Raw genomic sequence first — 24,186 nt, 5'->3', positions numbered from 1 at the left:
GGGGGGGGGGGATGGGAGAGAGTAGGTCAAGTATTAGCATGGAAACATAACAGGAGGGTGGCTTTCGAGTATTTAAGCAGTTAGGCATTTAAACTTTCAAACATTGTAACATTTCAACAAGGGAGAACAACAAAGCTATTGTGAAGCAACCAAGGGATCAGGAGGTAAGGTCACGAAGAACCCAAGGTAATGTAGCACTTCAGGTGGGGGGAGACGACCACAAGTGATCGTCCCAATTCAATGTGGGGAGCGGTAGCGTAGAGAGGTGAAAGTTCTCAGGACACTGGAGGTGGAGCTTGGGGGGCCACGGAGGACGGCACCGTGAACCACTCAGAGCGAGGAGATCGAAGCGAGTCCCGCTGTGTCCGTGGTGGGAGGCGTGGAGAATGGACATCTTGGTCAGGAGTGGGGATGCCCAATCTGGAGAGAAGCGTTTGGGCCTCAGGTTGGTCTCTGGCTGTGAGGAGCTTCCCTTGGTGCCACACTAGGATCCGGAAAGGGAAACCCCAACGGTACTTCACGTTGTGACGGGAGAGCAGGGAAGTGATGGGTTTGAAGTCCCTGCGTTTAGCTAGGGTTAGCGGGGATAAATCCTGAAAAATCTGGAGCGGGGTATTTTGGAAAGTCACAGATCCCAGCCGTCGGGCCTCCCTAATGACAGCCTCCTTCGCAGTGAAGTAGTGCATTCGGAGAATGACATCTCTGGGCTGGGAGGAGTCCTGGGAGCGAGGCCGCAAGGCCCGGTGGGCTCGGTCCAGGAGGAGATGTTCCTCAGGGGTGTCAGGCGACAGGTGTGCGAAAAGGCGTTTGAGGTAGAGTTCAAGATGAGACGCCTCGACCTCCTCAGGGATACCACGGATCCTCATATTATTTCTCCTTGCTCTATTGTCTTGGTCCTCGTTCTCCTCCCGGAGGTGGGCAACATCCTGACGGAGTTGGTGAAGCTCGGTCTCTGCTGTTTGCTGGAACGTTACCACCTCCTCGACTCTTCTTTCAAGTTGGTCAGTTCTGGAGCCGATGTCGGCTATATCGGATTTCAGGGAGTGTAGAGCCTGGACTGAGGACTTAATGTCCCGCATCTCCCTAAGGAGGGAGAGGAAGTCCTTGCGGGTGAGGGGCGTGAGATCGTCATCCTCGGCCTCCGATTCGGAGGGACCCTGAGAGGGGCCGGGATTGTCGGGCCTGTTCGTGGCTGGGGTGGCTTTTTTGGTCAGAAATGGTGTGAGATCGGACCCCTGGGATTTTTTTGTTACCCCTGGTCATCTTGGGGGCGTAGGGGGGTAGGTGGAAAGCAGGGTGGGGAATGGGGGTGGCGCTCCCGCAGTGAGGCTCAGGGCCAGGGAAGGTGATTCGGGGGCTTTAAGGAGACATCATGGTGTGGACATCAGCCGAGCCCGGCAGACGGAGCCCGCCCAGGGAGGCTCACGAGAGCAGAGGGAGGGCACCCTGGCCCGGATTGGGGAGTGATAATCCGAAGTCGCAGGAGAGGGGGCCCCGGAGACTATCTCCACCGCTCGGGGACCACAGGGACGTGTCCCGGGCACGGACCAGCCGGTGACCGGGGTAGCCCTGCGGCCGGGACCCGGCGGGGGAGAGGGCCGCGGACAGGTGTGAAAAGGGCCCTCAGGTGAGCTCCAGTGTAGGCCTCAGCGGGATTTAGGTGGATGAAAGCAGAGGGGACCGCGGTCCCAGAGACCCACAAAATGGCCGCCGCTGGAGCGGGCTGCAGAGAGCCGGAGGCCGGGGGTGGTCCGGGCCGGCACTCCCCAAGAGATCGTGTAGGGGCTTCCAGGTGGGTGGCAGAAGTGGAGCAGATCCACTCAGTCCCAGGAGGGGCACAAAGCCAGTCCTTGATTGAGGTCACAGGAGGGGGGGGATGGAGCTGCGTCCAGCCCCTCCAGCGTGTCAAGGCCGCCGGCAGCGGCCGTGCGCGGGCACTGTGCGCTGGGGTTCAGAGGGAGGGATCACCGCAGGGAGATCAGATCAATGAGAGCGGCTCACCTCTTCGCCGGAGGGCTCTCGGGGCTGCACGTCCTCTGCTTCTCTGCCCGGGTCCCGAGGTCCAAGATGGCCGCCGCCGCCGGGACTCCGGGCCTCATGCAGCCGCGTCTGCTCGGGTTCTCCCTCCTCCCGCAGCACCGCCGATCCCCGGTGCCAGGTAAGGGGGGTCCGGCCGCTCAGAGCAGGGGTGGGAGTCTTGAGAGGGCACTCTGGGGTCTCCAGGGGCGGACGCCCTCCGCGACGAGTAGCGCCGGGCCGAAATCGAGGCCCCGGCTTCAGGTGGGTGGACAGGCCGCAGTCCGCAGAAGCCAGTATACCGGCTTCCCGACTCCGCAGCACAGGTCCACCAGTGTGAGGGGGTCCTGGAGGTGCAGTGGATGGTATGGTGATGAGTTCAGGAGGTGAGGGGAGGAAAACAGGGGGATATTTTCCTCAGGGGATAGAGAGCTCCCTGTTTGTGCAGCCACTCTGTTCAGCCTCCAGGCCACGCCCCTATTGACTCCTTTTTGACGCAGGAGAACCATCATCTCCGCCATCACCTTGGTGAATACCCTTGGCGCCGTGGAGAGACCGAAAGGTAACGTCTGGAATTGGTAATGGCAATCCTGAACCGCGAATCTCAGATAAGCCTGGTGAGGAGGATAAATGGGAACATGCAGGTAAGCATCTTTTATTTCTACAGACACCATGTAGTCCCCCTCCTCCAGACTGGAAATCACTGCCCTCAGTGATTCCATTTTGAACTTGAATCGTTTCAAGTAGAGATTCAGATTTTTCAGGTTTAGGATCGGTCTCACTGAGCCGTCCGGCTTCGGAACTACAAATAGGCTTCAATAAAACCCCTCCCCTTGTTGTGACAAAGGTACCAGGACTATGACCTGATCCTGACATAATTTTTGGATTGCCGCTGTTACTGCTTCCCTTTCTGGAAGAGAAGCTGGCAAGGTCGATTTAAAAAATTGGCATGGGGGAACGTCTTGAAACTCCAGCTTGTATCCCTGGGACACTATTTGCAACACCCAGGGATCCAGGCCAGACAGAATCCAACCTTGGCTGAACAGTTTGAGATGTGCCCCCACCCGAGCGGCCTCCCGCAAAGGAGCCCCAGCGTCATGCTGAAGATTTGGCAGAAGTAGGGGTAGACTTTTGCTCCTGGGAACCTGAAGCTGCTGTGGACTTCTTTCCCTTTCCCCTTCACCTACCCGCAAAGAAGTGGGAACCTCTCGCTTTTTTGTATTTGTTGGGCCGAAAGGACTGCATGTGCAGGTGATATGTCTTTTTTGCCGCTGCAGGCGCAGAGGGCAAACATGTCGACTTACCTGCGGTAGCCGCCGAGACTAACGCATCCAGTTCATCGCCAAATAAGGCCTCACCTTTATATGGGAGAGTCTCCATATTTCTTTTGGAATCTGCATCCACGTTCCACTGGCAAATCCACAACGCCCGCCGAGCCGATACTGCCATGGTAGCGGCTTGTGAACTCAAGAGTCCAATATCTTTCATCGCTTCTAGCATGTATGCGGCAGCGTCTTTGATATTCCCTAACTAAAGGAGTATCTCATCTTTATCAATCGTGTCAATTTCTGATGACACGCTATCTGACCATTTTTCAATAGCGCGACTCACCCACGCGCAAGCAATTGTGGGCCTGAGCAGCGTACCATTGGCAACATAAATGGATTTCAATGTAGTTTCCATCTTTCGGTCTGCCGGCTCTTTTAGTGAAGCCGTGCCAGGTGCAGGGAGAATCACCTTCTTTGTCAACCTGGACAGTGCACGGTCTAGCACAGGGGGTGACTCCCATTGTTTCCTGTCATCCACCGGGAAAGGATAAGCTATCTGAATTCTCTTGGGAATACGAAATTTCTTTTCGGGATTCACCCACATCCCTTCAAAGAGTGTATTAAGCTCGTGGGAAGGAGGGAAAGTGACCTTAGATTTATTTTCAGAGAGGCTCAGTAGAGCTCCCCTAGAGTGCATCCAGTCGGCCTGGGCACATTTCTAAAACTGAGGTCTGGAGGAGGGGCATAGAGGGAGGAGCCAGTTCACACCCATTGAAAAGTCTTAAGAGTGCCCATGGCTCCTGCGGGACCGTCTATACCCCATGGTCATGAAGTGGACCCCAGCATCCTCTAGGACGTATGAGAAAATCTAATGAAATAAATATTATTTTTTTATACACTGACAAAATAATTTCAGGTTGATCGGCACAGCTAATTTATTTTTCTTTGTGTTGTTGTGAGGTTGGCATTACCTCTTTTTCAGATTTATACCTGTATATCTAAAATACTAATCAGGCGCTGAGCAGAGGCTGAACTAACGGCGGTGTAGCTGGTGCATTGCACTGAGACCCAACAGCGGCCTCCCCTTTCCTCCCATCGCCTCCTTACTGTCCTCCTCTCTGAAGCTACTGTTGCCAGGGTCCGACACCCCAGCGCAAAAACCAGATGAGAGGAGCCTCAACTCGTTCGTTGGTCCCGTACTTTGATCCTGCTTTGATGGCCAAAGTTACTTGCTGTGGATATGGGCATGTCATGCCTTTGTGTAGGGTCAGTTCTTTATTCACACAAGGGATCTCTCTTTCTCCCTCACTCTCCATCTCCCCCTCCTTCTCCCTTTCTCTCGCTCCCTCCTTCAATCTCTCTCCCCCTCACCTTCCCTGACATATTTCTTCTTCTATCCCTTTACTACATTCTTCCACTAGCATTGTCTTTCTACAGCTCTCATGTTAAAGCTACTTGTTTTTTCTGCCTGTTTCCCCCACTGATACATTCCCTTCATGTTACAGTGAACCGTTTCAAACCCAATTTACCCCCTTTACTTCCCCCTACCGAGTCCTCACATACCCTCTTGCCTCTGCCTCTCCCCTTCACCCTCTCTCCTTTACCCACTGCCTCTTCCTCTCACCCTTTCCCTGTCACCCACTAGCTTTCCCTTTCACCAACTATCTGTCATCCTCTGCCTCTCGTTGTCAATCTCTGATTGTCACCCTCTCTCTACCCCTCACCCTCTGCCTCTCCGTCACTCACTGCCATGTGAAATTTTGTGAACAGTGGAATGCGGACAGGTAGGACATGCACAGACTGTCCCTGTAACCTGTCCTACTAAGTATAAATTAATACATAATTAAAACTAAAATAAATAATCATAGCTCATAACTTGTTTTATTATTTTAGTGAAAATAATGAAATTGGGCAGATTGATCACTTTTGTGTCTAGGCGACCCCTGACCCCTATATCCGCACGTGGGTATAATGGTGTGAGGAATGTCTTCTTGGCACACATCATCTCAAGCTGGTTTCACTAACATGACAATGGGTTTACAGTACTCTAATGGCTTCCGCAATCGACCAGTAGAGTAAGGGAATAGTACATTTGTAGAATGAATGTACAGCCAAGAAATCTGCAACAACTGTATGTTGTTATTATTATATCAATGTGGACCGGAATCTCTAAGAAATATTTTCAGCACCTTGATGAGTCCATTCCACAAATAACATCGGGGGGGGGGAGTGGGGGGGGGGTCAGAGAGAGACTGATCCTATCTTTTTATAGTAACTCTATATTTGCTAAATATGTTAAGTGCACAAACCTTCTTAAAGACATACCATGTTTTGATGACATTGACTTTCAGGTATTCCCGTTTTACAATCTTATTGCCTTTGGTAGCAGCCAACCTAAATGATACAAATTGTAACACATGAACACTGTTTATTATCAGATGATGTTCACTGCTCTGTTTAGTCTGATATTTTTGTAAATGATATAGCCACAGATTATTACATAAAGCCTGAGAATCATTAAAGTTATGACTAATAAGTCTGATTGCCCAGAGACACAAATACAAATGTTTGTCTTTGTGAATATTTTTGTGGGTTAAACGATCAAAATGCAGCCAAATTATATATTCTGTAAATATAACCCACATAATATCTATAAACATTACTTATAGGTTGAGTCTCCCAAATCCGAAATGCTTGTGATCAGAAACATTTTGGATTTTTCCATATTTTTTGTGGGGCTCCAGAGCCGCTGAGGAAGACTTGCGGGTGCCAGAAATGTCACATGCAGCTGCCAGGGTCTGTATCGAGGTACAGGAAAGTCCCAGAGATTTGAACCGGCCGCTGTAGGAATCCAGTGTCATGTGTCATGTCGGCCCTTGAAATAGTTTGGTTTTTGGAATATTTTGGTTTATAGAATAACAGATATGGGAGATTTAACCTGTATATGTATAGATTCTCTAGTAGCATGTATTGAGTTGGTATCTTTTCGTGAAGAACCTTTATCTTCAATGAGACATATGAAGTTCATCTGTCCAACATTAGCTGTTTAAAATAAGCCATTTGTGCTTGTCAGTGACTGAATACCACTTCTGGCCCAATGAAAATCAAGACTTTTCACAAAGAGGTAGCAGTAATATACACTTATGTCGAAAGAAAAGTAGGGACATGACAGAGTGCCTATTATTACGTTAAATTATAACTGTTTTATACCTCTTTGATTTGTCATATTTTTGCCAGATCTGATCATACTCACAGTGAGTATCATACCCTATCCCCAGTGATGTGAACACTTTTTCCTTGCCATTAGGCTATGCTATGTGAGAGGATTACCATACCTCTAAGATTAACAGGAAAGTACTGAGTGGAGATTAACTGAATATTGCGAAAACAATACAAATAATGTATTTTAAAAGAACCATCAATAAATTATGTAAAGTGTTATAAAGTGTCCGTCCCCTTTAGAATGTAAACTCTCATGAGCAGGGCCTTCTTCCTCATGTACTTATCCATCTCTCACTTAAACCATCTTTGACTGCACCAAATCCCGCAGGTTTTCTGCCTCCCTGATACTTATGTCAGTGTCGTCTGCTGACGCAGCTATGTTTATATACCCTGTACTTGTACTATATTGTCTTCAACTGTAATGGTGCCCACACCGGATGCAATTCTCGCATGCTATTTGATCTTTTTAGTTCAAATAGCATTGCGTCTAGTTCTAATCGCACCGTGTGTATTGTTCTTTGCGATGCGATGCGCGCTCCCATCTAGTGCATATCTCAAGGCAAAATAGTAAGTGCAGGCAGGTATTTTTGTACTACATCGCATATAGTACATTGTAGTGTATTCAAAATCAGATATAGCTCAAATAGCATGTAGTTCAAATAGCATACCCACTTAGTCCGAATCGCATAGCACACGTCGTATAGGCTCAAATCGCACCTAGCACAAATAGCACCATGTGTGGGCACCATAAGGCTGTGTACACACGATGTGCTGTACAGCCCGACATTGACTATTGGCCCCGCCGATATAGTCAATATTGGGCTGCCTGCACAGTCTATTTTTCCTTGCGATGCCTATCCCGCGGGACCACGCATCGGCATCGCAAGGACTACACACGGTGCAATATGCACTATATTTTCGGACATTTTGACTATATAGTCAAAATCGAAAGAAATATTGCACCGTGTGTATACAGCCTAAGTCGCTGTTTTCCTGTTTTGCTTATTTGTTTATGTACTGTAATTGGGCGCTGAGGATCCCTTGTGGCGTCATATAAATAAAAGATAATAAGAATAATAACTAGATTTTTTCATACAGGAACCCTTTCATATGTATATTAAGACAAATAAAAATGGGTATGGACTAAAAACTAATTGCGCTAGTGGGGGGGGTCACAAATTAAATTAGAAAGCCGATAATGCCAAGTGAAAATAAATGTAAAAAATATTTTTAAAAGCAATAAAAAAAATCACATAAAAACATGCATTGGAAAGCATGGTAGATACTGATACAATATAAAAGTATCAAGGTGATCATTACAATTCTACAGATAATGTTGCCACATAGTTGCTATCAATTTACCATGTTTTCCAATGTTTTTTATGTGTAGTTTTTTAATGCTATTAAAAATATTATTTTTTTATTTTCACTTGGCATTATCAGCTTTCTTATTTAATTTGTGACCCCACTAGTGCAGTTAGTTTCTTGCCCATTGTCCTTAAATATAAACCACAGTGGTTCTAGTCTAACAACAATTACAAATGTAATCCTATTAACCGTCAAGATAAATGTGGATACATCTGTATTTATTATTCTTTATTTAATATTTATGATCTAAGATATAGAACTATCATAGTTTCGATTTAATTACTGATTATCAACGCCTAAGTTTTTGTCTTTCTTTAAGGGGGCGGGGAATAGAGTTAGAATTCCTTTCAATATTATAAAAAAGGGAAAGTGCAAATAACAAAACAATCACACATTGCAGTGTGAGTGTGCCATTCCTGAATAAAATGAAACAGGAAGTGCCTTTTTGACGTCACCCACAGCTAATCATGGGTATCCAGTTGACTGGGAAGGTGCACCAAGTAGTAAATTACATATAGCCAGAAACATTTAGACTTTAGGAAGCTGTTAGTAGCTGATGTTGTAGAACAATTCATTCTGCACGTAAAAATGCTTTTTCCCTGTGATGAAAATGCTTCGCATGACAAATGCAAACCCTCCAAGTTGACATCTTGACCTGAAGCAGGTTCTGATTCCATACTGCCCCACTCGATTACTGCGATCTGTAGATGTACGACTTTTAGCAGTACCTAGAATCTCCCATAATTCATCTGGGGGTCGAGCTTTTAGTCATGCGGCTCCAACTCTATGGAACTCACTTCCCCAACTATAGAATCCTTCAAAAGTAGACTCAAGAGTTTCCTGTTTACTCAAGCATTTCCATAATGTCCCTTTAATATCTACATGCTTCTGTATTTTATGAAAAACTGTTCTGTACTTCATTGTTTCTGTACTATATTATGCTATGTATCTGTTAAGCACCTTGAGTCCTACTGGAGAAAGAGCGCTATATAAATAAAGGGATCCGGACTGAAAGTCGACAGTAACTAGGTCGACAATGTCTAGGTCGACCACTATTGGTCGACAGCAACTAGGTCGACAGGGTGTCTAGGTCGACAGGGTCTTTATGTCGACATGTTCTAGGTCGACAGGTCAAAAGGTCGACATGAGTTTTTCACAATTTTTATCTTTTTTTGAACCTTTTCATACTTAATGATCCACGTGGACTACGATTGGAACGGTAATCTGTGCCGAGCGAAGCGGTAGCGGAGCGAAGGCACCATGCCCGAAGCATGGCGAGCGAAGCGAGCCATGCGAGGGGACGCGGTGCACTACTTGGGGTTCCCGGTCACTCTACGAAGAAAACGACACCAAAATAACATGAAAAACTCATGTCGACCTTTTGACCTGTCGACCTAGAACATGTCGACATAAAGACCCTGTCGACCTAGACACCCTGTCGACCTAGTTACTGTCGACCAATAGTGGTCGACCTAGACATTGTCGACCTAGTTACTGTCGACTTTCAATACCACACCCATAAATAAAATTAGTATTATTATCCAACCTGTACAAAATGCTCTGCTCCTGCACTTCCCTATTAATTTATGATAACCCTCACCTGTGTTGGACTAGTTAATTGACAGGAAAGGTGATTAAACAGAGTTGTCAGGAACCATAAATTAAAAGGAGGTCCAGGAGCATAGTATTTTGTACCTGATGGAAGAGTCATGTTGGGGGGAAGGCATACCCTCCAACATGACCCGCCCCACTAGGTACAAAATGCTCTGATTCTGGACTTCCTTCTTAATTTATTATTGCCATCACCTGTGAAGAAACAGCTTTCTTATCAAGTAACTAGTTCAACACAGGTGATGGAAATCATAAATTAAGAGGGAAGTCCAGAAACAGAGCATTTTGTACCTAGTGGGGCGGGTCATGTTGGAGGGTCTGGGAAGGTCTGCACTTATCATAAAAACATTCAAAGACAAAATTAGAGCAGCAGCAATGTGTTGTACAAAACTGCTCTGCATGTATAAGATCTGTACAGACACCTCTTAAGTGGGGTACACACGTAGAGATGTGTCCCAGAGATGTGTGCTGAGCGATCTAACACAGATCGCTCAGTACACACCTCTGGACGCTCAGCACAGAGCGATGTGTGCTGACCGAGGGGGGGGATTGAATGGGTGAAGTGAGCGATCTGACTAGATCTGGCATGCATGCAGGCCCATCTAGAGTCAGGCATAGCGAAGCATCACTATCGCTATAGGGTACCGTATACACACGTAGCGATGTGTGCTTAATTTCTAATCAATCTAGTCAGATTGCTTACAATTTAAGCACACATCTCTACTTGTGTATCCCCCTTTAGAATTGGTTTCTATGCTCAGAATGGTGCCATATCTACAAAGCAGAATGTGCTTTTCTATTCCCCTGATTGAAAGATCATTATAATGTGGTGTGATATGTATAAAAAGGTATCAGTTGTGACATAAACCTGAACTTGACCAACACCAGGTCAGATTTGACTTAGAATAAGTGTACAGTACTATTTGGATGACAGGTATAAGATACTGTGCAGTTTTTATAAATGGATGGCATTCTATACATTTGGGGGTAAATATATGAATGGTCGTTATGGGGGAAAAGCAGCATCAGCGCACATTATATGCACCAATACCACTTCTCCTCCATGTATTACTGCGGAGGTGCCGGCACAGTGACAGTGGCGCAATGCGACCCTGACCATATCGGCAATGCTATCTAAAAGATAGCAGGCCGATATGAAGGGGCAATGCTGACCGTTCTGACACCTGCAGATGTCAATTTCAACAGCAGCAGGTGGCGATGCCCATACACCACAGCAAGGACAGAGCTGTCCCTGGCTGTGGCGGGTGCCGGCTCTGGACTGCGCAGGGGATCTCGTGTGAATACCGAGATCCCACGCATGCGCAGAGGAGCTGAACGTCCAGGGAGACACAGCGCATCAGCACTGAGCTGATGCGATGTGTGCTCAGGGGGGCAGCGCCGGAAGGGGGAGCTTCAGCAGACAAGTCGTTTATACATCTTGTCAATGTCCCTTCCTGCTACTTTTTTTTAGTAATGTCCCCAGTGTTTGACAGCTGGATCTTTCCATGGCAAGAAAAATAATTTGCACATATGAAAGACCAAATGCAAAGATACTATTCCTGCAAGGATGTTATTCTTGGTGACTGTGATTATGGCGTATATGTACTTAAGCTGGATACACATTAGAAGATTATCTATCCAATCTTTCTGGTTGGAACGAAAATCTGGTAATGTATGGGAGCAACTGACAATTGACCATTTACTCACAAACACTGGAAAACAGACAAAAATGGACGTTCAGTCAAATTGGTTAAATCCATTTGATTTACCCAACTTACCCGAACTACCATTTTTTTGTCATTTGCTCCCATACATTACCAGATTTTTGCTCCAAACAGAAAGACTGGACAGATCATTTATAGTGTGTATCCAGTTTTAGCCCCGGATATTACCTCCGATAAGCCAGCACGAGCGGTGGCTTATCGGGGGTTACCTGTAGCTGCACCGGGTGCCGGGTCCTGACAGCGCCCAGTGCATCGCTGCACCTCCGGTCACATGACCGCTCCCCCGCCATGTGACCGCTGCCGGGGGCGGAGGAGAGGGGGAATGCGGTCATGGCTCTGCCCCTGCCTCTCTGCTGGGGGTCACCACGCCGAGGACAGCTTCCGAATGCCTGCAGTCCCAGCCTGCTGCTGCTGCCTCAGGCAGAAGAAACCAAATCCCCAGTAACGTGCGACTACCAAAAACACACAGGTTTCACTGAACCTGTGTGTATTCGGGAGAAAGGGCATTTTACAGGCGATCAATCTGGAAATCGCGAAAAACATACGTTTTTGTCCCCAAAGTTTTACCGGGGCTAATAGGCTATCCCCTATAGACCCCAATGTTACTAATGGTTGAATAGGTCAAAATCTACTATACTGAAACTCTCTGAATCATCACAATAATTTGCCTAAGCATTTTTTCCCATATATTTATGTGTGAAAAATGAAAATAAAACACTGATCCTTATGGAACACTATTACAGCACCATTTTTTTATTTCTATAAGTTGTTATCTATGCAGTCACCGATACATACCAGATAGTGGAAAAGCAGCCTGTGTGTCGTTGTAGCACATTGGGGTAATAAAACATGGCCAGTAAAAATTGATGCCCCTTTCAAGCAGTTTCTAACAAAAAAAAAGAACAAAACACAACTTTTTATTTCTTCCTAGTGATTCCGCTGTGCAGCACTACCATATATCTGTACTATCTATGTATATTTGTATTACATTGTATTACCATTCCAAACACAAATTTATACAATAACAAGTAATATTACATTACAATCTCGGCTCTAGTAAATATGAGGCGGAGTACAGGATTCCCACAGTACGAGGCACGCAGGCTTCTGTTCTGTTGCTGACTAGCTGTGGATGCGATGTACAGCGAGTTTAGTAATCGCGTGTGTAAACTGGTAGAGGCACTGTATGCCTCATTAGTATTCATCGGGATTCTGCCAACCACGGACCAGATAGCCATCACCAGCATTGCCGCCCACTGTTCGACGTCAGCGCCTATATACTTTAAACCAATAGGAAAGAGGCGGCTGTGATACAGGAGCACAGTTTAGCGACAGGGACAGATATTGCCACAACTGCAGACAGCCAATAAGAGAGCAGTTACTGAGCACCCGGCAGGTTTCCGGTTTTCCCGCGCTGTAGTGTTGCTGGATTCTAGAACTAATCATGGGGAAGGTCATGACCCGGTGACGTAATATTCTTATTTAATGATAGTGGATAATCCAGCAGCAGTCCCACAGTACAGCTTCTGACATTTGTTTGCGCTGCGTAATTTGACTTTATTGTAGCTGTGCTTTTAGCCCCTCAAATGTGTTGCTAATTTGATTAAAACTGCACTGATTAACCCCTGTCCCTGGGCCATCAATTTACTATCCACATGAATATCTAATGGGAATAGTAACCTGTGGCGAGCGGAGCGAGCCACTGTGCCCAAAGCATGGCGAGCGAAGCAAGCTCACGAGGGTACACTTTTTACTGTTCCAAACAAGTTTATTGATGTTCTGAAGCAGTTTAGTTACGCTGATCCAGGGATCCCATGATCTGAACTTGAACCATAAAAATGTACTTCCAGTTGGCATTTCACTGACATACATTGGGCAGCATAAGTGTATAGAAAGGAAAGTGTACTGACATAGGATCGATGGGACAAGTAGGGCGGAATTCAATTGATATCGTCACCCGATCTCCCGTCTAAAGTGACTAAAGATCACTGGGCGATATTCAAATGATGCTGTTTATCGTGCCCATTAGTGTCAGGTTTAGTTGCGTAAAGCAAATGGGCATGCTCACGAAAAGTGCCATTTGCCTGCCCAAACAGGTCACTTTTCACACATTTGAGCTCGTCGGCGGGGAGGGAGCGGTTGCAAACTGCAATGTGGCGGCCGCGGGCAGAAACAATTGAGTTCGCTCCATAGTGTCCAGAGATCTGTGCACAAGCAGATGATCAACACTGGGGTGGAATGTTGGCGGTCATTCCGACCTGATCGCTCGCTGCAGTTTATCGCAGCGATCGGGTCGGAATTGCGGCGCCGGCCAACATTTAGGGGGCGCGGTCCGGCCAACGCAGGCGTGACCGGACCAGAGGCAGAGGCAGTGACGACCAAAATTCCCGGCCAGCCGCAGGAGCTGTGCTGGCCGGGAGTTACTCCACAAATACAAAAGCATCGCCGCTGTGCGGGGGGGGGGGGGGGGGGGCGGACTGACATTCGGGGTGGACTAGCCCTGTGCTGGGCGTCTCCCCACAAGTCAATGAAGATGATCGTAGCTGTGCTGAATTTGGCACAGCTACGATCAACTCGGAATGACCCCCGTTGTGTCTTACTGCTGTGGAGATAGGGCATCGAAAGCTGACCATTTTTACATTGACACCACACATCAGTGTGCCATCTTTATGATAGCAGCGCCAATAATGACAGGGGCACCCCTGTCACTGGGCACACACTGCAGCTGCCATACATAAGGGGAAAGCAGGATAGCACAGGCTTGAAGACAGCCAGCCACAGAACCTGTGTAATTCATGAGTATCCCAGTTTAAAGGTAAGCATAGCTAGAGGTCAGCGGTCGCCAACCCGTTGCTCGCGAGCGACGCGTAGCTCGCAGCCACAATCCGGGTTGTTCGACTGGTGCTGGCTGCTGCCGCTGCCCAACTTCGGGGGGGAGTCCGCAATTAACTCCCCCCTGGCCGGTTCGTAGCGCCCTTTCGTCATGGAGGAGACAGACACTTGAGGTCATACTTGACCTCTAACATCTGTCAGCCAGCACTGCGCTATAGCTACCCGGAAGTGCTCGGAGCGCTGGTGCTCCCGGCACTTCCATTACACCTAGTGCCAGCATGGCGGGTGGGCTAGGGTGCTGGGGCACAGCAGCATCTGGTGCAGCAATGAGGCACAGAAAACAGAGTGCTGGCAGTGGGTGGTGGTGGTAGGGGGGGACACTGAGCAGTGGCAGGTGCTGCGGGAAAGTATGGGAGACAGAGTAGTGCCAGCTGCGGGAAAGTATGGGAGACAGAGTAGTGACAGCGCAGGTTGAACAGAGTGGTGGCGTGGTGCAGCGTGTACAGCGGTGAGACAGTGGCCTAAAGTGTCACTATGTTAAAATGAAAGATAAATGAACAAACAATCCTCATGGAGGGTCCCGATCACATGGGGACCAGGAGCAGACTTTTTTTCTCCACACCTCTCTCCTTGGGACACCTCTGATTGGCTAGCATGAGAGAAGGGGTGGAGAATGCAGGTAGGAGGCAGGATGGGGAGACAGCAGAGGTTGAAAGTCTTGTCAATCAGCTGCATTGACAGGAGGGAGAGCCACAGCTAGGCTACCTCCTCCAGCGTGGCTGCGGGAGGTGGAGTAACACGGCAGCGCCCTCATCATCTGTCGCTCTATGCAGCCGCGTGCCCGCGTATGCGGTGGGCCGGCTCTGATTAGACCCCTGAAACAAACATTACACCCCTGGCAACAAGACCCCTAACAACAAGCATGACACGCAGAGCATTACATCCATGGCAACAAGCATGACACACAGAGCATTACACCCCTTTAATGAGCATTACACCCCTGGAAACAAGACCCCTGACAACAAGCATTACACGCAGCGCTTTACACCCCTGCCAATGAGCATGACATGCAGAGCATTACACCCCTGGCAACAAGCATGACACGCAAAGAGTTACACCCCTGGCAACGAACATTACACCACTGGCAACAAGACCCCTGGCAATGAGCATAACACACCTGACAACAAGCATGGAACCCAGAGCATGAAAGCCCAGGCAACGGGCATGAGACCCCTGAAAACGAGAAAGTAATTTAAAATGAATTAGAAGCCTTACTGTGAGGCATAATGTGTAATGGGCATTACAGTGTGTGGCATAATGTATAATGGGTATTTTGGTGTGTGATATAATGTGTAATGGGCATTACGGTGTGTGGCATGCTGTATCAAGAGCATTGCGGAGTGTGATATAATGTGTAATGGGCATTACGGTGTGTGGCATAATGTTTCAAGGTCATCGCAGTGTGTGGCATAATGTATCACGGGCATTGCGGTGTGTGACATAATGTGTCAAGGGCATTACGGTATGTGGAATAATGTGTCTGAAGCACTGCGGTGTGTGGCCAGGGCCGGCTCCAGGCATGTTCCAATAGAGCGGCCGAACAGGGCGCCGCACTTTATCGGCGCCGCTAGCTATGGCCGCCATATTGGAGCCTGGAACCGCCCCTACAGCAGTGTCCGTCTCCTAGCAGAGACGCGCACTGCATGCTCCCTCCCCGCTAACTGGCGCCGCCCGTGAGCCAACCAGAGCTCGCGGTCCGGCAGCTGAGGCTCATGATTGGCTGCCGGACCGCGAGCTTTGATTGGCTTGTGGACCGGCGCCAAGTTGAAGCTGACATCGCCGCGGCCGCCGGAGATTGAGAGCTAGAAGAGGCGCACGCTGCGCTCTCCTCCCCGCCCTCAGCTGGGCAACAGAAGCACGGTGAGCAGCACGGAGGGGGGGGGATATCTGGCACTGGGGGTCTTGTCAGGCACTGGAGCTTATGTCTGGCACTGGGGGTCTTGTCTGGCACTGGGGCTCATGTCTGGCACTGGGGGACATGTCTGGCACTGGGGGTCTTGTCTGGCACTGGAGCTCATGTCTGGCACTGGGGGTCATGTCTGGCACTGGGGGGTCATGTCTGGCACTGGGGGGTCTTGTCTGGCACTGGGGGTCATGTCTGGCACTGGGGGTCATGTCTGGCACTGTGGGGTCATGTCTGGCACTGGGGGTCATGTCTGGCACTGGGGGTCATGTCTGGCACTGTGGGGTCATGTCTGGCACTGGGGGTCATGTCTGGCACTGTGGGGTCATGTCTGGCACTGGGGGTCATGTCTGGCATTGGTGGCATATCTGGCACTGTGGGGACAAGTGTATCTGGCATTAGGGGCATATCTGGCACTGTGTGGGGCATATATGTATCTGGAACTGTGGAGACATTTATGTATCTGGCACTGTGGGGGATTTATGTATCTGGCACTGTGGGGGCATTTATGTATCTGGCACTGTGGGGGCATTTATGCATCTGGCACTGTGGAAGTATATCTGCACTGTGGGGGCATTTATGTATCTGGCACTGTGGGGGCATTTATGTATCTGGCACTGTGGGGCATTTATGTATCTGGCACTGTGGGGGCATATCTGCACTGTGGAGGCATTTATGTATCTGGCACTGTGGGGGCATATCTGCACTATGGGGGCATTTATGTATCTGGCACTGTGGGGGCATTTATGTATCTGGCACTGTGGGGGCATATCTGCACTGTGGGGGCATTTATGTATCTGGCACTGTGGGGGCATTTATGTATCTGGCACTGTGGGGGCATATCTGCACTATGGGGGCATTTATGTATCTGGCACTGTGGGGCATTTATGTATCTGCCACTGTGGGGGCATATCTGCACTGTGGGGGCATTTATGTATCTGGCACTGTGGGGGCATTTATGTATCTGGCACTGTGGGGGCATATCTGCACTGTGGGGGCATTTATGTATCTGGCTCTGTGGGGGCATTTATGTATCTGGCACTGTGGGGGCATATCTGCACTGTGGGGGCATTTATGTATCTGGCACTGTGGGGCATTTATGTATCTGGCACTGTGGGGGCATTTATGTATCTGGCACTGTGGGGGCATTTATATATCTGGCACTGTGGGGGCATTTATGTATCTGGCACTGTGGGGGCATATCTGCACTGTGGGGGCATTTATGTATCTGGCACTGCTGGGGAGCATGTCACGTGTATCTGGCACTGCTGGGAGGCATGTCACGTGTATCTGGCACTGCTGGGGGGCATGTCATGTGTATCTGGCAATGCTGGGGGGCATGTCACGTGTATCTGGCACTGCTGGGGGGCATGTCACGTGTATCTGGCACTGCTGGGCGGCATGTCACGTGTAGCTGGCACTGCTGGGGGGCATGTCACGTGTAGCTGGCACTGCTGGGGAGCATGTCACGTGTAGCTGGCACTGCTGCAGGGCATGTCACGTGTAGCTGGCACTGCTGCGGGGCATGTCACGTGTAGCTGGCACTGCTGGGGGGCATATCATGTCTATCTGGCACTGCACATTATGTGTATCTGGCACTATACTGGAGACATTACGTGTATCTGACACTATACTGGAGACATTGGGGGTAATTCCAAGTTGATCGCAGCAGGAAATTTTTTAGCAGTTGGGCAAAACCATGTGCACTGCAGGGGGGGCAGATATAACATTTGCAGAGAGAGTTAGATTTGGGTGGGTTATTTTGTTTCTGTGCAGGGTAAATACTGGCTGCTTTATTTTTACACTGCAATTTAGATTGCAGATTGAACTCACCACACCCAAATCTATCTCTCTCTGCACGTTATATCTGCCTCCCCTGCAGTGCACATGGTTTTGCCCAACTGCATACAAAAATCCTGCTGCGATCAACTTGGAATTACCCCCATTGTGTGTAAGGAACACTACTGTGTGTAAGGCTGCTAATTGTGTGCGTAGAAGGGGTGTGAAAATATATTTATAGTTTGATGATATGAAGGTACGAGGCCATGCCCACTTTCCAGGAGTGCGCATAAGGGGGGATGCGCTTTTAAATTTTCTCGCTCAGGGTGCTAGTAGGCCTGGAGCTGGCCCTGTGTGTGGCATAGTGTGTAACGGGCATTACGTGTGTGGCATATTGTGTAAGTGGCATTAAGGTGTGTGGTATAATGTGTCACGGGCATTGCAGTGTGTAGCATAATGTGTAACCGGCATTACCATAAGGAGGAAAAATTACAAATAATGTAACGGTATGAATCAGGATTTTTTTTCCTGTGGTTACCAATATCTGGGTGTGCAGGTTGCAAAACTGGGGTATAAGGTAGTCATTTCCTGCAATACCACACCCCTTGCAGTGAGACCACACCCTCTTTTTGGAGCATGCACGGCCATGGCACAGGCTAATTCTTTCCTTTTAATATAGCAATGGAAAGGGCGCCATAAACTTTTTTGGCATGAGGGTGCAAAATTTATAGCTACGCCACTACCCAGAGTCTAGTCTAGAGAGCGCCAGCAATCATTAAAGTACAGCATTTTTTTTTTTTTTAAAGTTAGAATTTTTATTGAGAGTGATCGGTAACCAAAACAGTAACAAGGTTGTACAGGTTAGGATATTGAACATGTAGATAAAGAATTTACATACCACATCAGAACGAAATATACAGTTCTATGACAATATAGGCTATCAGGTATTAGCAGTATGCGCCCTGCGTAAATCCAAACGCGTACGTGATCAGTCTCATTTTATTTTTCAGTTATAGTATAGAATCTATACCAAAACAGAGAATAATCCTGTGAAAAGTAAAAGCAAGAATGAGAAAGAGGAGGAAAGGAGAGAAGAAGCAAGAAAACATACATTAATAGAGGGGGAACGTTGAAAAAGTTACATGTAGGGAAGCGAGAGGTTGGTTACAGTCCTCTGTATTGATAACAGAGGGGGAGATAACAGAGGGGGAGATAACAGAGGTATTAGAGATACTAGCAGAGTCCGGGCATCAATAAAGAGCGCGCGAGGTACCATGGAGACCAGATGTTGTGGAATTGGGCCACAGTGTTATTCCTCAGGCTTGTAATATATTCCATACTGGCTATATAATTAATCTTGGTCATCAGTAAAGCCTTGGAGGGTGGTTTATGGTCTTTCCAACATTTAGCGATCAGAGATTTAGCCGCCATGCAGAGTTGCATAGTAAGCTTGTCTTGGGTTTTGGGTAGTGACGATATGCGGGCATGAAGTAAAGCAATTTCAGGGGAGAGATCTAGGTTATGCCCACAGGTTTGAGCAATAAGTGCTCCAACCGTGTTCCAAAAGGGGCGAATAGAGGGGCAAGTCCACCATATGTGGAAAAAGGTGCCCTCCTCTCCACAGAGTCTCCAACACAAATTTGAGGTCGCGGGGAAAATGGAATGAAGTCTGGAGGGGACCAGATACCACCTGGCGTAGACCTTATACCATGTTTCCCTAAGTGCCACACTAATGGAAGCTTTAGCAATGCGCAATCTAATTTCTTCCCATTGTTCATCTTCCAACGGATGGGAGAGATCTGATTCCCAAGCTAGTTCATGGGGTTCACGGGCAGGAGGATCTGGAGTCAAAATAGAGTTGTATATTGTTGAGATATTCTCCTTTTTGCCAATCGAAAGTAAACACATATGTTCAAAGGAGGTGGGTGATCTCAAAGGTGTAGTTTTAAGCTGAGATTTGAGAAAGCTAAGAATTTGAATATAATGGTAATGACACGAGGATGGAATACCGAGGCGCTCTTGAAAATCTCCAAAAGAGGTCGGTGCTGAGTGGCCTTTAACATGGATAAATCTCGTGACACCCTGAGATTGCCATGGGGCCGCTATTTTTCGTTCGCAGCCTGGGGGGAAGGCAGGGTGACCCCAGATAGGTGATAAAGGTGAGGGGTATGAAGATAGATTATGGGTGCTGCGGAGTTTGTCCCACAATCCAAGGGTGAATTTAATCGTGGGGACTGAATAGGCCGATGCTGGTCTGCAGGACCTGGGGAGCCACAAAAGAGAGTCGAGGGGGATACCCTGATATATTGAGTTCTCAATATCGACCCATTTTCTGTTCCCTTGGGGGGAATGCCAGGACACTATGTGGTTAAGGTGACAGGCGTTAAAATAAGCCTGAAGATTAGGATATCCCAAGCCGCCTGAGGTAGCACTTTTAGTCAACAGTGTTCGTCTTAATCGAGATTTACGGTGAGCCCAAATAAATTTGTTGCACAGCGCTTGCAGTGAAGCCAAAGTCACTCGGGGCACCATTATCGGAATGGTCTGGAACAGGTAAAGAATACGGGGAAGGAAATTCATTTTTAGGGCGTTAATCCGTCCAATCCACGAAATGAATAATCGGTCCCATTTATCTAGGTCTTGAGTGAGAGTTTTAATCATAGGAACATAATTAGCCTGGTATAGGCTGGTGTAGGATTTAGTGATAAATATGCCAAGGTATTTGATAGCCGAGGGTCTCCAAAGAAAGGGGAAAGAGGAGGTTAAAATCAAATAAGTATGGGCTGGAATATTAAATGTGAGGGCCTCAGATTTGGTATGGTTTATTTTGTAACCAGAGAGGGAACCATACAGGAGTAATTCTTTCTGTAGATTAGGAAGAGAAATCAGAGGGTTAGAAAGAGTCAAGAGCACGTCATCCGCAAACAAAGATATTTTATACGAGCTCTGCCCCACAGTAACACCCCCAATGTCAGTGTTAAGTCTAATACGGGCCGCAAGAGGTTCAATGCATAAAGCAAAAAGTAGGGGTGAAAGAGGGCAGCCCTGTCGAGTACCGCTCTTCAAACTAAACCGAGGCGAGCTTAATCCATTGGTCAGGACCGTAGATGAGGGGTTAGAATAGAGGGCCGCTATTGCAGTGATGAAATGACCATGGAGGCCAAACGTAGATAAGGTAGAAAACAAAAAGGGCCAAGAGATGCGGTCAAATGCCTTTTCGGCGTCTAGCGCCAAAGCAATCGCTGGTGTTTTCGTTGAGTTTATTTGATGAATCAAATTAACAATACGTCTGGTGTTGTCCGAGGCCTGGCGGCCAGGAACAAATCCCACTTGATCAGGGTCTATTAATGATGGCAACACAGAGTTCAGGCGAGACGTATTTTGGCAAAAAGCTTGAGATCGGTATTTATCAAAGATATGGGTCTATAATTTGAGCAATGCGAGGGATCCTTTACGGGTTTCGGGATTACTATAATGCGGGAAGTCGTGGAGTCAGTGTGAAAAGGCGTACCCTGCAATATTTTATTAAACAAAGAGACCATATGAGGAATGAGTTGAGGGGCGAAGGTTTTGTAGTACACCATCGGATAGCCATCCGGGCCAGGTGCTTTAGAAGGTTTCTGGGTTTTTAGTGCAGCTTCAATTTCCTCAGCAGAAATATCAGCATTGAGAGCAGAGTTAGTTTCCTCGTCTAAACGAGGAAGAGCGCACGAATCTAGATACTGTTGTGCCTGGTCGGCTTGTGCCAAGGGGTCGGACGGGGGATCAAGGTTATAGAGTGTCCTATAATAGTCAAAAAAGATACTATTGATTTTCTTGGGGTCGTAGGTAATGTTACCTGAGGGTTTTCTAATAGTATGGATGCATTGGTTAGCCTTTTTGGCACGTAAGCGATTAGCCAACAAAGTATGTGCTTTGTTACTTTTGTCGTAAAACGATTGGTTAGCCCATCGAAGTGAGCGCTCAATATTCTCCGCCAAAAGAGATTGTAGGTCATCACGTGCTTTAGAAAGTTCGGCTAGAGTTTTCTTAGAGCGTGTGCGTTTGTGCTCCTGATCCAATGTTGCAATGTTGTCTGTTAACAGAGCAATTTGGTTTTCTCGATTTCTCTTACGGCGGGATGCAAATTGGATAATGGATCCTCTGATGACCGCCTTATGGGCTTCCCATATAGTGGCTATACTGCAGTCGTCTTCTACATTAACCGCAAAATATTCCTGAAGCTCAGTTTTAATTAAGTCCTGAAACTTAGGGATCTTCAATAGCGTTTTGTTAAGTCTCCATGTCGGTCTACCGTCAGGGATATCAAATATGTCAAATGTCGCAGCTAAAGCCGCGTGGTCAGTCCAGGTAAGTGGGACTATCGAGGAAGAGCGAGCGGTCCGGGAGAGAGGTGCACAGCTCAAGAACATATCAATGCGAGAGTACACATCATGCGGATTGGAATAAAAAGTGTAGTCCCTGGTGGTCGGATTAAGGAAACGCCATACATCGAACAAACCAGCCTCGGCCATACTTCTGTGTAGTATTGAGGAGTTTGGGGTTTGACTACTATGCATGGGGCCAGACCTGTCCATGCACGTGAGAGCTATATTGAAATCACTACCGACAAGTGTCTTACCTCGTCTATATGAGTAAAGGTCGTGAAAAAACTTGCGAAAGAATTTGGATTGGGCAGTGTTTGGAGAGTACAGATTAGCCAAGGTAACCTCCTCGTGTCCAATTTTTCCTCTCACCATTACATAACGACCTTCATTGTCGCATTTACAGTCTAGGAATTAGAAAGGGACGGATCCTCCTACTAGGATGGCCACCCCATGTCTTTTTGCTGTATTATTGGAGTACCAGGCCATGGGAAATTGTTTAGATGCCAGGGAGGGATGGAAGTCCGATTTCAAGTGTGTCTCCTGTAAAAAAATCACATCACCTTTTACAGTTTTAAGAGACCTGTGGAGATGAGAGCGCTTCTGGGGAGTGTTCAGCCCCTTGACATTAATGGACAGGCATGTTAGCGGCATGGTTGAAGAAAAAAGAGGGAGTAAGTCGCTGGAAATCTCTAGGGTCCCGGACTCTGCTAGAATGGACGAGAGAAACAGAAAGAAAAAATAAAAAGAGAAAAATAGAAATGTATACTTCTATATACGAACAATATTAGATAAGTGGATCTATCTATCTGTGAATACAGAAATGTCAACTTGCAGATGTACTGTAACAGGGGTCTAAGAGAGGAGGAGAACAGGAGAAAGAGAAACAAAAAAGAAAAAAGCAGACGTAGTATCCAATAGGCAGGATACTCGCCTGCCAAGATTGAGCTCTAAAAAAAAAAAAAAGAAAGAAAGAGCTCGCTGGCGGGATACAAATGCAATATAACAGATGAGGGTATTGACCCACTATGTTTGGAAATAACTTTAATCCCTAAAATTCGGGGGAGGAAGTGTCAAGACAGGGCACTGACGCCCCCCACCCGAAACCAATAATAAACAAAAAGGATGGACCGTCGTGTAGCAAATTAAGACCCACCACAGGGGCGGGACAGTCCTAAATACCGAACACTAAAGAAAAAGTGATTATATAACAGACAGTATTAATATAGTAATAACAATAGAGCAAATGGTAAAGTCGCAGGACAGGTCGGTAGCCAGAGACAGGCCCCACGGCATCGGAAAAGGATCCAATCCAGTACCCCATCCATAAGGCGGTGTCTCCGAGCCACCGACCAGGACAGCGAAATAAAAACATAGCAATACGTGGAGTATACAGGTCCGCCAATAAGAACATTCTGATAAGAAAGTAAATGGACATTTGTGTATGAAATGGTACCTAAAACAGGGATTACATAGCAGTTGAGCAAGGCTGAGAACAAAATCAAGTAAACTAAACGTTACAAAAACACAGAATTTAAACGGAAGGAGCTTCACATCTGCGAAGTAGCAGCTGGAGACAGCTGCAACTTTCGAAGCAGCTTGTCATCGTCATCAGGAGAGCGAATGGTGTGAACTTTACCATCAATCTCCACAATGAGGCGAAAAGGAAAACCCCAGCGATATTTGTAACCATTGTTGCGCAATGTTGAGGTAACAGAACGTAGATCGCGTCGTTTAGCAATGGTCACCGGTGACAAGTCTTGGTAGATCTGAATCCGAGAGTCTTCGAATAAAATTGAGGTTGAATTTCTGCACGCCATTGTAATACTATTTTTAATCTTGAAGGACAGAAACCGAAGGATAACATCGCGGGGAGGTTCCGAGTCCTTCGGTTTAGGCCTCAGGGCGTGGTGAGCTCTCTCTATCGAGATGGCAGAATCTGAGAGCGACGGGACCAGGTACAGAAACAGGCGTTGAAGGTATGGTTCCAGTTCGGAAGCTGAGACAGATTCAGGGACATTGCGGATGCGTAGATTATT

The 24,186-nt window shown here is 47.4% G+C and overlaps 1 protein-coding gene across 4 annotated transcripts in view; it reads right to left on the bottom strand.

Annotated features, from left to right (window-relative positions):
- REC8 (REC8 meiotic recombination protein) overlaps positions 1–12,413 on the bottom strand; it is a 295,804-nt gene extending 283,391 nt beyond the window's left edge. Inside the window, exons 1-3 of one of the 4 annotated variants that reach the window (XM_063913650.1) lie at positions 12,248–12,413; positions 12,005–12,095; positions 5,610–5,678 (exon numbers count right to left, since the gene is read on the bottom strand). In XM_063913650.1, the coding sequence (XP_063769720.1) occupies positions 5,610–5,678; positions 12,005–12,060 (125 nt within the window). In that variant the 5' untranslated portion in view covers positions 12,061–12,095; positions 12,248–12,413. Of the gene's footprint in view, positions 1–5,593; positions 5,680–12,004; positions 12,096–12,247 lie in introns of those variants that run through there. The other 3 variants (XM_063913647.1, XM_063913648.1, XM_063913649.1) reach the window with 3 other exon arrangements.
- Positions 12,414–24,186: the final 11,773 nt, after the last annotated feature.

This window comes from Pseudophryne corroboree, chromosome 1, assembly GCF_028390025.1.
Source record: "Pseudophryne corroboree isolate aPseCor3 chromosome 1, aPseCor3.hap2, whole genome shotgun sequence".
NCBI classification, from domain to species: Eukaryota; Metazoa; Chordata; class Amphibia; order Anura; family Myobatrachidae; genus Pseudophryne; species Pseudophryne corroboree.
Note: the sequence above shows the minus strand (reverse complement) of the source record. Positions and strands in the feature narration are given on the sequence as shown.